Source organism: Sinohyriopsis cumingii, chromosome 3 (genome assembly GCF_028554795.1).
Source record: "Sinohyriopsis cumingii isolate HCF-2022 chromosome 3, ASM2855479v2, whole genome shotgun sequence".
Classification (NCBI taxonomy): Eukaryota; Metazoa; Mollusca; class Bivalvia; order Unionida; family Unionidae; genus Sinohyriopsis; species Sinohyriopsis cumingii.
The window spans coordinates 139,060,465-139,076,703 of record NC_142963.1 but is presented as its reverse complement, the minus strand read 5'-3'; the positions used below and the strand labels follow the sequence as shown (position 1 = coordinate 139,076,703).

At 33.7% G+C, this 16,239-nt stretch overlaps 1 protein-coding gene across 3 annotated transcripts in view; it reads right to left on the bottom strand.

Moving 5' to 3' along the window:
• Positions 1 to 16,239, bottom strand: part of LOC149803950 (inter-alpha-trypsin inhibitor heavy chain H3-like) — a 193,756-nt gene that overhangs the window by 27,582 nt on the left and 149,935 nt on the right. For 2 of the 3 annotated variants that reach the window (XM_089953769.1, XM_089953771.1), the window contains 3 exons: positions 4,884 to 4,991; positions 1,795 to 1,917; positions 1,077 to 1,400 (listed from right to left, as the gene is read on the bottom strand). In XM_089953769.1, coding sequence (XP_089809895.1) covers positions 1,077 to 1,400; positions 1,795 to 1,917; positions 4,884 to 4,991 — 555 coding nt within the window. The other variant, XM_089953772.1, reaches the window with a different exon arrangement.

Below are 16,239 nucleotides of genomic sequence, written 5' to 3'. Positions count from 1 at the left end.
GCTGTTTAATGGCACAACACTTTCAACGGTGCAGATCATCATGACAAGACAATGCAAAAAATTTTCAATATATAGGACTTTCTCTGTGAATATAATCTACAAATTCTGTGTATACGGTTGGTATAATATACGGATCCTTTGCATTCGTTAGGTATAATCTGCGGGTCCTTTGTATACGGTATGAATAATCTAAAGTTCTTTTTTATAAAGGTAGGAATACTTTACATGTCCTTTGTTTATGGTCAGTATACTCTACAGGTCCTTTGTATACGGTAGGTATAACCTGCATGTCCTTTGTATACGGTAGGTATAACCTGCATGTCATTTCTTTTAAAACAGGATTTCTTTAGTTTTCTATCAATTTATTACTTTTACAGAAAATGGCAAATGACTGAATCTTTACTCAGATTTTACAAGCTCACTACACTGGACAGGCCAGCAAAAGACAATGTCCAGGGGATGACGAGGTCCAATCAGAAAAGGCAAGTGGAACACAAGGTCCAATCAGGAAAGGCAAGGTGATGACAAAGTCCAATTAGGAAAGGCGAGGTGAAGACAAAGTCCAAACAGGAAAGGTCAGTAGTAGATAAAGTCCAATCAAGCATTTAACTTATTACTCTATCTAAACATCGTATTTCCCATACAGTGAACATTTATCATGTAAGTTTAGCAACCACAAACAATTAGATCTCTTTTTCAGCCGATAATTACAAAAACATCATGATGATTTCATAAACAAGATACATTCGTTAAATAGCATTATTTCCAAGCCTTTCCAGCTGAATAATACTAGCCAACACTAGCCTCGAGATTGCAGGCATTCAGTAGTGACAGGAATCCGAAGGCAACTCTCGAAATTCTCGTTTATCACCACCCCCAAAGCATCACAAAATGTATGTTCTTCTACCTACACGCTTTTGGAAGACTTGCGACATTGCACATGGCTTGTGGCATGCATGCACGAACGCATAAAAAGCTGTATCTCATAGTAGCAACATACAAATATATGTACACTCATCTGGTCAATAACATGTTTCGTAGGCTTCAAGATTTGCTGCAATGTTTTGACCACTTACCTAAAAGGCCAGTTGCCGAAGAGTACAGCGGAAAGGTAGTCTCGTTCATAAACAATCCCAACCCCTTGATTTTATTTCCGATCTTGTGTATCTCCATGTTCAGCCCTTTTGCTTCCACTTGAACTGTAGATGGTCTGACATGAAGTTGAACGTCCGAAAACAGCATATCGTAGCGCCCCCAGTCATAATTGTGTCTATTGTTATCATCAAGAATGGAAATGGCTGCTGTATTGATTTCAACTAATGTTGACTTAACTGTTACGTTTATTGCTAGAATGTGGTTACGTTGCGTCAGGTCCCCGACATCAGCGTTGATTTGTATACCTATAAAAACAAAGCTCAACAAAAAGTGTGTATAGTGATGTAGATGGTGTGATCTATTGATTATCGCCATAACTATTGTCGTCGCTAACATAATCGAGATAACTATCTTTAAAATAATAATAATAATAATAATAATAATAATATTGTTTTAAATAGTAGTATAACTATCGAATCATTATCATCACCATCAAAAGAAACACGATCATGATACCATCATCATCATTATAATCATCATTAACACCATCACCATCATCGCCTTCGTAATCTTTCCCATAGTGACCACCACTACCATCATTATCGTCATGACCAGAATCAGTATCATCATCGTTGTCTTCGTAATATTCTTCTTCTTGTGTTAGAGTAACGATTACTCCAGGTTTAAGACCATTCTTACCATCTGGACTGTGGAGTAAATGCAAAGGATGATTTGAATCGTAACTGGTACTGTCTGGAATGTCGAAACAGGTGGCATATGGGGTATTGGTGTATTTTATACGTATTGGATACGTCTTCCATCCTGTAATATATAACAAACATCTTGCAAAACATATCATAATAGAGTCTAATTTTATAACTTATGCATATGTATTAGTTTCACAATGCCTTCCTTATTCCATATTGAAATATGGATAATAAAAAACTGGATACTGGTGTACACAGTCACAGGAGTCTGACATTTTATCAATAAAGTAATAAAGTATGGCGAAATGTATTGATACGTCTTCCATCCTGTAATATATAACAAACATCTTGCAAAACATATCATAATAGAGTCTAATTTTATAACTTATGCATATGTATTAGTTTCACAATGCCTTCCTTATTCCATATTCAAATATGGATAATAAAAAGCTGGATATTGGTGTACACAGTCACAGGAGTCTGACATTTTATCAATAAAGTAATAAAGTATGGCGAAATGTATTAACAACATGAAATCACCTTATCGGTAATACACATGAACACAAGGAGCGCATGCGTGCCTAGAACCCTCCACTTTAAGAGACAAAACAATCAAACCATTCATTACTGTTGACTATACGTTTTAAACTGCATGTTACAATTCGTTCCAGTTATGAATGGTATCGTTGTTCGTTATATTGAAACAATCCTGACTACCTGTCAACTTATATTCTTATAAAGTGTAATTGCATATTTCATTAATGTTTGAGATAATTTATAATCTCCTTTTATTGTTAACATTCCCTTCATGTCGGAAAGTTGTACCTGTTTCCAATGAAAATAAAAGTAACTGAGGTAACAATTTTTTATATCTGACCCTTGCACAAAAGAAAATTAATTTGGTAAAATATGTAAACCATATAAAAATGATTTGATTAAGTATTTATCATAGGGGTAAATATTTTTGAAGCCCAGCGTGTACATGATAGGAGTGTAAACTGTTATTACTTACCTTCTATTTTGAGAGAGAAAAAGGCAATTATATTCCTTGTTCTCCATTAGTAAGGTAATACTCATGTAAATTCATAATTTTTTGTCACCAGTGTGATGAAACTGTTCGTCATCAGTGTTGAATCTTTGTATAATTTATTGTGAAATAATTGACATTTTTTGTCGTTTATAATCGGGCGCCATTTTTTACTACTCGGCTTTCCACTAGGCGGCGCTCATGTTAATCTTTCCGAATTCTTCCATATTTAGTCATATTCGTGAAAACTTTGTCATTAACTTTCCGAGTGTGTTTCCAAAACCTATAAATAGGGGTGAGATCAGCCGTTTTGGCAGTTGTGGTTCTAATGGACTCCAGTAAAGGTATCACGACCAAGCAAACATAACAGATAATCTCAAAGCATTAATAGAAAGGTAAACTAGTTACACATTAATTTATTACTCATAATAACTACTTTAATGTTTCTCTGAAATTGTTTCAACATTTATTTCCTCGTTATGTCAGAAAAAATTTCCCATTGCGGGATTTGGCTGAAGATACTGTCAATGTGTTGTCATCAACATAGCCGTCTGCTATCGACTGCAAATTTAGTATCGACATTATCGAATTTCCTACTCAGTTTCATGTATTATTTTGAAATCACAAATTTCCATCCATTTTGATGTGGTTGTGTCATTGAGATGTCGAGATAATATATCCGACACAACGATATACTTTGTTGTTACAAAACTACACACAATGTCGCATTCAACTCAAGCGACACACTATTGACGCTTAAAACGACAAAATGTGTCTCGGCCAACAAATGTGACACGCTATTAACATCTGGTTCCAGACTGTGCCTCAAACATATTCAACATTGGACTAGAAAACACAAACCCGAGTATGATTCCGAACCTTGATTGGCTGCATAAACGCATTAACAGTTCGGTACGTCATATGAACACATTTTTAGAACTATTAACTTACATTTTTGTGTAAGATTAGTTTAGGAACTGGGATTATCTAAGATAACGATTATATGAATTAGGACAAACTGAACATTTATGCTGATTTTCACATGCAATTGACCACTGCGACTTATACTAGTATTGTTATTTCATCATGCTTTATCAAACATCTGCTCTGCATATTTGCAGATATTATATTTCACCATTTTGAGCACTAAATGTTGTGATAAAACACATACAAGCCTGGAAGTCATATAATAAACTGTGTTGACTATTTATATTTGTTTTGTTTTGTGCTTTCATGATCTAAATAAGAACTTTTGTGGTGAACACCTCATTTCTTGACACTGCAATACACTGGAGAGATCTAATAACTGAAAAAGGCGTAAACTGTCCATCTATTCTATTTGATTTGACCTTGACTCTTGACACGTTACAATATCAGGGTGTTTTTTTTAGCTCGATGACCATCATATTGTTAAAAATCAAATGTTGGAAATTATTTGCACGATTTCGGTGTAGGATTTTCTTTCTCTAATCATATATAAATAAACAACTTATTTGCGTTATCGTTCTTAGTGTCTTCATTGTAATAATCTTACCCTAACCCAAGCCATCTTGCTACAATTGTGTCAGAAGTGGGATCGGATTAAACAGAGCATTAAACGGAGCATGAAAATAATCTGACCCTGACCCAGTTCATGTTGTTCCTATGAAAGGTAATATCTAAAATATTGAAAAAGACATTCAGTGTGTTTCTTGTTTGGCTATAAACAATGTAGATATAAAGGAAAAATAAAATGAAATGCTCTTTGCACAATGTAATAGATGTTGATATGTCTATACCTCAAACATGGCCCAACATATTACATATCGTTATCTAACATAAAAGAAAAACAAATAAGGTTGAAGCATGTGTACGGCATAAACTCGTGCTAATCTTCTAATGCAAACTTAATACCAGTAATGTCATTCAACAAAAATGAATATTCTATATTGATTTATTTTTAAATGACGTAGGTCCTTGGAGTGGTTAGTCCTGACCAAACTTTGTCTATTGCAACATGTCATAAAAAAGTCAAAAAGGAAACCATGCGAAAATATATTTGTATTCTTTTTTACGTGGCCCGTTCTTCTTGACTTTTCTTCCTTTGTTCTCCCTCCTTAAGCCGCCTTTAGGTTTTACAATCGGATCCTTGCGGTTCCTTGTATGTCGTCCTACAGTGGTACCTGAATTAAATTTAAGGGGAAAATCAATCTATCTATCTTTCTATCTATCTATCTATATATCTATCTATCTATCCATCTATCTATGTTTCTTATACGAATGTGTGTGCAACCTTTGCTTAAGATGGGAACTCGAATAATATCTAAGTACAACATAAAACCCGTCTGAAGACTTACAGCAGGAAGAAAAGTAATAGGAATGACTTAAAAATCTGTATGAATCTGATTGCTTAATTCTCTCCTTACATACACTGTAGACTATAGTATACACTATTCATTTTGCATCGATTTTGTCTAATCATGCGATCTAGAGCAACCAATGGGAAGTTACATAATTATTCTAGAAGCGCCGAAGCCCCATCAGCCACTAAGAAATTAAACCATAAATGCAGTTTAAGTCTAGTTATTAAGATTATTATTAATAATTGTCAACACGTACGTAAACATCTAATTATAGATCCTATGCGATATTATCTTCTCAGCAGATTCAGGTCAAGTAAGCAAAATTAACTAAAGATAGTGTATACACAATACAGCCCTGAATAAAAACATAAAATCATTTACCACCTGTTAAAAAAAAAGAACATTAGATACACATGCCAATATAATTTATGAACAAATAGAGATAAACAGTTTTATTAATATTATGATGTATACTGCACATTTTTTTTTTTTTGTTAATTTATTATATCACGGACGAATGTTCAATAATTCATCAGAATTCAAATTATATAATAAAAATTATAATGTATATACTACTTACGTATATAAATAAATAAGTATTTTATATATAGTTAATCATAATGTATTGAAAATGTATTGTATAATGTCTTTTTTAATGCATTAGTAAACTTATTTTTATGATATTAGTATATACTTTCACTTGTTTAGTTATTCTGTAAATTAGAATAATACAAAAATATTGTTAAATAAGTGTAAAAAGGGGACATAATTCAAATATCAATCTCAGACATAGACTTGAAACGATATTTGTGCTATTTAAAACAAATATGTATTAAAAAATCAAAATAAATATAACAAAATATAAATAAATAAATTAAACAAATTATAAATACTAAAACAATGATTAATGAATATACTGTGGTATAGAGTTTTGGAATTTAGACTTTTTGGATATACCGTATTAAGACGGTGACTCCAAAAAGTTTCCTTTCACAGACGATCCATCTCAGAATAAGCTATAATAATAGGTTAAAAGGAGAAATCTTGCAAAGTATGAAAACTGTTATTAAAATGTGCGGCAACACGAGATGAAAATGATTGATCAATATTTAAAAATATGATGTCTAATCTATGTTGGTTCATACATTAAGATATTTGTTGACTGGCTTGTCCAATACATAAGATACAACATTGTTTGCAAGTAATCAAATAAACATTTTATGTTGCACAATTAGTATCATAATACATTTTAAATGTTTCTTTTATAGTATTACTACTGAAAGAAGTATTTTCATTAATAAAAGGACAGTGCGAACATCCAGGTGTATTACATTTCATTGGTGATCCCTTTCAATATGTTTTTTTTTTCTTCTAGTTTGTAATTTATAAGGAAATCTTTAAGATTTGTAGTCCTTGTAGAAGAAAGCGTGGGTTTGCTTTCGTGTAGCGATCTAACACATGCTTGACATGATCATTTTAATAAATCCGAATATTTATTCATAATCTTACTGATATATCTTGAGCTGAGACGCATCAGCTCAATTCGCAAATATCTTTCAGTTGATGCCACTGAAACACTTGTGTGTTCATTAGTACTTTCAAAACTGGACTATTGTAACTCAACTCTGTCTGGTTCATCTCAATATCTGCGCCAGAAACTTGAAAAAGTTCAAAACACAGCTGCTCGGATCATACTTAGAATACCACGATCAGAGCATGCCTCCCCGCTGCTCTGTACCCTACACTGGCTATCCATTCGATCCAGAATCAAACATAAAATTTGTTCTCCGTGCTACGTTCCACTGTCGGACTCTAGTCCAACATACCTATCTGACCTCACCCATGTGTACACACCAGCAAGATACTTATGCTCCTCTTCTGACAATCGTATACTCATTATTCCAAATATGCATACCAGGGCCCAGCAACGTGGAATGAATTGCCCACTGAACTTAGACACAAAGACACAGTGATCACATTCAAGAGGGCTCTCAAAACTCACATATTGCGACTGCAAAAACAAACTTAAAGACCTAATAATGTTTCCTACCTTAGATATTCTCAGCATGTTTTTTAATGTTTTCTAATTTCATGGTGTTTGTTTTTTCTAATCATATCATTATCCATGTTTTTATGCTATAGTGTTGTCTAATTTTGTAAAGCGCTTAGAACTTCTAAAGATTATGCGCTATACAAAGTCCTCATTATTATTATTATTATTATTATTATTATTATTATATATAATCCAAGTTTGCCTAATATATACCTAATATATATATATCAAGATTTGTATCTGAATTATGTTCCCATTTTAATATTATTTATGAATATTTTATGTTATTCTAATCTACAGAATAACCTAAATAGTAAAGAAAGTATAAAATTAATATCATAAAAACAAGTTTACTAATTCATTACCAAAGAAGAGATACAATATAAAAACTTTTAAATACATTATAATTAATTATTTATCAATTACTTGTTATTTGTATGACTATATGTGTAAGGAGACTGATGCTTGGATTGAATCATAAAGAAACACAATGTGACTGGTAAGAAAATTAATGGATGCTTGGATTGAATGATAAAGCAACACAACGTGAGGGTATGAAAATTAATGGATGCTTGGATTGAATGATAAATCAACACAATGTGAGGTATGAAAATTAATGGATGCTTGGATTGAATGATAAAGCAACACAATGTGAGGGTATGAATATTAATGGATGCTTGGATTGAATGATAAAGCAACACAATGTGAGGGTATGAAAATTAATGGATGCTTGGATTGAATGATAAAGCAACACAGTGTGAGGGTAGGAAAATTAATGGATGCTTGGATTGAATGATAAAGCAACACAGTGTGAGGGTATGAAAATTAATGGATGCTTGAATTGAATGATAAAGCAACACAATGTGAGGGTAGGAAAATTAATGGATGCATGGATTGAATGATAAAGCAACACAGAGTGAGGGTATGAAAATTAATGGATGCTTGGATTGAATGATAAAGCAACACAATGTGAGGGTATGAAAATTAATGGATGCTTGGATTGAATGATAAAGCAACACAGTGTGAGGGTATGAAAATTAATGGATGCTTGGATTGAATGATAAAGCGACGCAATGTGAGGGTATGAAAATTAATGGATGCTTGGATTGAATGATAAAGCAACACAATGTGAGGGTATGAAAATTAATGGATGCTTGGATTGAATGATAAAGCAACACAATGTGAGGGTATGAAAATTAATGGATGCTTGGATTGAATGATAAAGCAACACAGTGTGAGGGTATGAAAATTAATGGATGCTTGGATTGAATGATAAAGCAACACAGTGTGAGGGTATGAAAATTAATGGATGCTTGGATTCAATGATAAAGCAACACAGTGTGAGGGTATGAAAATTAATGGATGCTTGGATTCAATGATAAAGCAACACAGTGTGAGGGTATGAAAATTAATGGATGCTTGGATTCAATGATAAAGCAACACAGTGTGAGGGTATGAAAATTAATGGATGCTTGGATTCAATGATAAAGCAACACAGTGTGAGGGTATGAAAATTAATGGATGCTTGGATTCAATGATAAAGCAACACAGTGTGAGGGTATGAAAATTAATGGATGCTTGGATTGAATGATAAAGCAACACAGTGTGAGGGTATGAAAATTAATGGATGCTTTGATTCAATGATAAAGCAACACAGTGTGAGGGTATGAAAATTAATGGATGCTTGGATTCAATGATAAAGCAACACAGTGTGAGGGTATGAAAATTAATGGATGCTTGGATTGAATGATAAAGCAACACCGTGTGAGGGTATGAAAATTAATGGATGCTTGGATTGAATGATAAAGCAACACAGTGTGAGGGTATGAAAATTAATGGATGCTTTGATTCAATGATAAAGCAACACAGTGTGAGGGTATGAAAATTAATGGATGCTTGGATTGAATGATAAAGCAACACAATGTGAGGGTATGAAAATTAATGGATGCTTGGATTGAATGATAAAGCGACGCAGTGTGAGGGTATGAAAATTAATGGATGCTTGGATTGAATGATAAAGCGACGCAATGTGAGGGTATGAAAATTAATGGATGCTTGGATTGAATGATAAAGCAACACAATGTGAGGGTATGAAAATTAATGGATGCTTGGATTGAATGATAAAGCAACACAATGTGAGGGTATGAAAATTAATGGATGCTTGGATTGAATGATAAAGCAACACAATGTGAGGGTATGAAAATTAATGGATGCTTGGATTGAATGATAAAGCAACACAGTGTGAGGGTATGAAAATTAATGGATGCTTGGATTGAATGATAAAGCAACACAGTGTGAGGGTATGAAAATTAATGGATGCTTTGATTGAATGATAAAGCAACACAGTGTGAGGGTATGAAAATTAATGGATGCTTGGATTCAATGATAAAGCAACACAGTGTGAGGGTATGAAAATTAATGGATGCTTGGATTCAATGATAAAGCAACACAGTGTGAGGGTATGAAAATTAATGGATGCTTGGATTCAATGATAAAGCAACACAGTGTGAGGGTATGAAAATTAATGGATGCTTGGATTGAATGATAAAGCAACACAGTGTGAGGGTATGAAAATTAATGGATGCTTTGATTCAATGATAAAGCAACACAGTGTGAGGGTATGAAAATTAATGGATGCTTGGATTGAATGATAAAGCAACACAGTGTGAGGGTATGAAAATTAATGGATGCTTGGATTGAATGATAAAGCAACACCGTGTGAGGGTATGAAAATTAATGGATGCTTGGATTCAATGATAAAGCAACACAGTGTGAGGGTATGAAAATTAATGGATGCTTTGATTCAATGATAAAGCAACACAGTGTGAGGGTATGAAAATTAATGGATGCTTGGATTCAATGATAAAGCAACACAGTGTGAGGGTATGAAAATTAATGGATGCTTGGATTGAATGATAAAGCAACACAGTGTGAGGGTATGAAAATTAATGGATGCTTGGATTGAATGATAAAGCAACACAGTGTGAGGGTATGAAAATTAATGGATGCTTGGATTGAATGATAAAGCAACACAATGTGAGGGTATGAAAATTAATGGATGCTTGCATTGAATGATAAAGCAACTAAGTGTGAGGGTATGAAAATTAATGGATGCTTGGATTGAATAATAAAACAACACAGTGTGAGGGTATGAAAATTAATGGATGCTCGGATTGAATGATAAGTCAACACAATGTGAGGTATGAAAATTAATGGATGCTTGGATTGAATGATAAAGCAACACAATGTGAGGGTATGAAAATTAATGGATGCTTGGATTGAATGATAAAGCAACACAGTGTGAGGGTATGAAAATTAATGGATGCTTGGATTGAATGATAAATCAACACAATGTGAGGTATGAAAATTAATGGATGCTTGGATTGAATGATAAAGCAACACAATGTGAGGGTATGAAAATTAATGAAAGGAAAAACAAAAATATAAAGCAAATGTTCACTACAACACGTACACACGTTGACTCGCATTCTCGCCCATCCATCCATTACATATAATACACTACTACTATACAGAACATGTTACAGATATACCTATGAGTGACAAAATATGAGTGGCTCTCACATTCAAAATGTGCACAGTGAAAATAATATGATTGACGGATACATACGAGACAAATGAACATTCTCGGAATCATACGAAATAAATGAACAGACACGAACACGATTCACATAATCGTATGATGCAAAAATAAAATAAGTGGTTCACGCAACCATATGATGCCAATGAAAAATAAGTGGTTCACACAACCATATAATACCAATGAAAAATAAGTGGTTCACACAAACATACGATAACAATGAATAAAATCTGGTTCACAAAACCATATAACAATGGAAAATATGTATGGTTCACCCAACCAAATGATAACTATGGAAAATATGTATGGTTCACCCAACCAAATGTCACAAAGTAATTTAAGTATCGTTCAAATAACCACGTGTCAAAAAGAAAATAAAATATGGTTCACAACCATGTGTCCTTGTATAAATTACACAACGTAATTGTCCATGTATACATGACACAACGTAATGATCCTGTATACATTACACAACGTAATGGTCCATGTATACATTACACAACGTAATGATCCATGTATACATTACACAACGTAATGGTAAATGTATAAATTACACAACGTAATGGTCCATGATTACATTATACAACGTAATGGTCCATGCATACATTACACAACGTAATGCTCCTTGTATACTTTACACAACCTAATGGTCTTTGTATATATTACAGGTCCTTGTATATATTGCACAACGTAATGGTCCTTGCATACATTACACAACGTAATGGTCCATATATACATTACACAACGTAATGGTCCTTGTATATATTACACAACGTAATGGTCCTTGTACACATTACACAACGCAATGATCCTTGTATACATTACACAACATAATGGTCCATGTATACATTACACAACCTAATGGTCCTTGTATACATTATACAACGTAATGGTCCATGTATACATTATACAAAGTAATGGTCCATGTATACATTACACAACATAATGGTCCTTGTATACATTACACAACCGTGTGTCGATGTATGCATTACACGACGTAATGGTCCTTGTATACATTACACAACCATGTTTCCATGTATACATTACACAACGTAATGGTCCTTGTATATATTACACAATGTAATGGTCCTTGTATAGGTGACACAACGTAATGATCCATGTATACATTACACAACGTAATGGTCCATGTATACATTACACAACGTAATGGCCCATGTTTACATTATACAACGTAATGGTCCTTGTATACATTACACAACGTAATGATCCATGTATACATTACACAACGTAATGGTCCTTGTATGCAGTACACAACCATGTGTCGATGAATGTATTACACAACGTAATGGTCCTTGTATACATTACACAACGTAAAGGTCCTTGTATGCATTACACAACGTAATGCTCTTTGTATACATTATACAACGTAATGGTCCTTGTATACATTACACAACATAATGGACCATGTATACATTACACAACGTAATGGTCTGTGTATACATTACACAACGAAAAGGTCCTTGTATACATTACACAACGTAATGGTCCATGTATACATTATACAACGTAATGGTCCATGTATACATTACACAACGTAATGATCCATGTATACATTACACAACGTAATGGTCCTTGTATACATTACACAACGTAAAGGTCCTTGTATACATTACGCAACGTAGTGATCCGTGTATACATTACACAACGTAATGGTCCTTGTATACATTACACAACGTGATGATCCTTGTATACATTACACAAGGTAATGGTCCAGGTATACGTTAAACAACGTAATGGTCCTTGTAAAGATTACACAACCATGTTTCCATGTATATATGACACAAGGTCATGATCCATGTATACATTATACAACGTAGTGGTCCATGTATACATTACTAATCCATGTTTCCATGTATACATTATACAACGTAATGATCCATGTATACATTATACAACGCAATGGTCGATGTATACATTACACAACGTAATGATCCATGTATACATTACAAAACGTAATGGTCCTTGTATACATTACACAACGTAATGATCCATGGATACATTACACAATATAATGGTCCATGTATCTATTACACAACCATGTCTCCATGCATACATTATAAAACGTAATGGTCGCTGTATACATTACACAACCATGTCTCCATGTATACGTTACACAACATGAAGGTCCTTGTATATATTACACAACGTAATGGTCCTTGTATACATGACACAAAGCAATGATCCATGTATAAATTGCACAACGTAATGGTCAATGTATACATTATACAACCATGTTTCCATGTATACATTACACAACGTAATAGTCCTTGTATATATTACACAACGTAATGGTCCTTGCATACATGACACAACGTAATGGTCCTTGCATACATTACACAACGTAATGATCCATATATACATTACACAACGTAATGGTCCTTGTATATATTACAAAACGTAATGGTCCTTGTATACATTACACATCGTAATGGTTCATGTATTCATTACACGACGTGATCGTCGATGTATACATTACACAACGTAATGGGACATGAATACACTATACAACGTAATGATCCTTGTATATATTACATAACGTAATGGTCCTTGTATACATTACACAACGTAATGGTCGATGTACACATTACACAACGTAAAGGTCCTTGTATATATTATACAACATAATGGTCCATGTATATATTACACAACGTAATGGTCCTTGTATACATTACACAACCATTTGTCGATGTATACATTACAGAACGTAATGGTCCTTGTGTACATTACACAACCATTTGTCGATGTATACATTATACAACGTAATGGCCCTTGTATACATTACACAACGTAATGGTCCATGTACACATTATACAACGGAATGGTCCTTGTATACTATACACAACGTAATGGTCTTTGTATATATTACAGGTCCTTGTATACATTACACAACGTAATGGTCCTTGCATACATTACACAACGTAATGGTCCATATATACATTTCACAACGTAATGGTCCTTGTATATATTACACAACGTAATGGTCCTTGTACACATTACACAACCTAATGGTCCTTGTATACATTACACAACGTAATGGTCCTTGTATACATTACACAACGTAATGGTCTATGTAAGTATTACAGGTCCTTACACAACGTAATGGTCCTTCTATCCATTACACAACGTAATGGTCCTTGCATACATTACACAACGTAATGACCCTTGTATATATTACACAACGTAATGGTCCATGTATACATTACTCAACCTAATGGTCCTTGTATACAATACACAACCATGTGTCGATGTATGCATTACACAACGTAATGGTCTTTGTATACATTACACAACGTAATGGTCCTTGCATACATTACACAACAATGTTTCCATGTATACATTACACAACGTAATGGACCTTGTATATATTACACAACGTAATGATCCATGTATACATTACACAACGCAATGGTCCTTCTATACATTACACAACGTAATGATCCTTGTATACATTACACAAAGTAATGGTCCTTGCGTACATTACACACCGTAATGGTCCATGTATACATCACACAATATAATGGTCCTTGTGTACATTGCGCATAGTAATGGTACTTGTATACATGACACAACGTAATGATCCTTGTATACATTGCTCAACATAATGATCCTTGTATACATTACACAACCTAATGGTCCTTGTATACATTATACAACGTAATGGTCCATGTATACATTATACAAAGTAATGGTCCATGTATACATTATACAACATAATGGTCCTTGTATACATTACACAACCGTGTGTCGATGTATGCATTACACGACGTAATGGTCCTTGTATACATTACACAACCATGTTTCCATGTATACATTACACAACGTAATGGTCCATGTATACATTACACAACGTAATGGCCCATGTTTACATTATACAACGTAATGGTCCTTGTATACATTACACAACGTAATGATCCATGTATACATTACACAATGTAATGGTCCTTGTATGCATTACCACAACCATGTGTCGATGTATTTATTACACAACGTAATGGTCCTTGTATACATTACACAACGTAAAGGTCCTTGTATACATTACACAACGTAATGCTCTTTGTATACATTATACAACGTAATGGTCCTTGTATACATTACACAACATAATGGACCATGTATACATTACACAACGTAATGATCCATGTATACATTACACAACGTAATGATCCTTGTATACATTACACAACGTAAAGGTCCTTGTATGCATTACACAACGTAATGGTCCATGTATACATTATACAACATGATGGTCCATGTATACATTACACAACGTAATGATCCATGTATACATTACACAACGTAATGATCCATGCATACATTACACAACGTAATGGTCCTTGTATACATTACACAACGTAATGGTCTTTTTATACACACAACGTAATGGGCCTTGTATACATTACACAACGTAATGATCCTTGTATACATTACACAAGGTAATGGTCCTGGTATACGTTACACAACGTAATGGTCCTTGTAAAGATTACACAACCATGTTTCCATGTATATATGACACAACGTCATGATCCATGTATACATTATACAACATAATGGTCCACGTATACATTACAAATCCATGTTTCCATGTATACATTACACAACGTCATGATCCATGTATACATTATGCAACGTAATGCTCCATGTATATATTATACAACGCAATGGTCGATGTATACATTACACAACGTAATGATCCATGTATACATTGCAAAACGTAATTGTCCTTGTATACATAACACAACGTAATGATCCATGGATACATTACACAATATAATGGTACATGTATATATTACACAACCATGTTTCCATGTATACATTACACAACGTAATGGTCCTTGTATATATTACACAATGTAATGGTCCTTGTATACATGACACAACGTAATGATCCATGTATACATTACACAACTTAATGGTCCATGTATACATTACACAACGTAATGGCCCATGTTTACATTATACAACGTAATGGTCCTTGTATACATTACACAACGTAATGGTCCTTGTATGCATTACACAACCATGTGTCGATGTATGTATTACACAACGTAATGGTCCTTGTATACATTACACAACGTAAAGGTCCTTGTATACATTGCACAACCTAATGCTCTTTGTATACATTATACAACGTAATGGTCCTTGTATACATTACACAACATAATGGACCATGTATACATTACACAACGTAATGGTCTGTGTATACATTACACAACGTAAAGGTCCTTGTATACATTACCCAACGTAATGGTCCATGTATACATTATACAACGTAATGGTCCATGTATACATTACACAACGTAATGATCCATGTATACATTACACAACGTAATGATCCTTGTATACATTACACAACGTAAAGGTCCTTGTATACATTACACAACGTAATGGTCCATGTA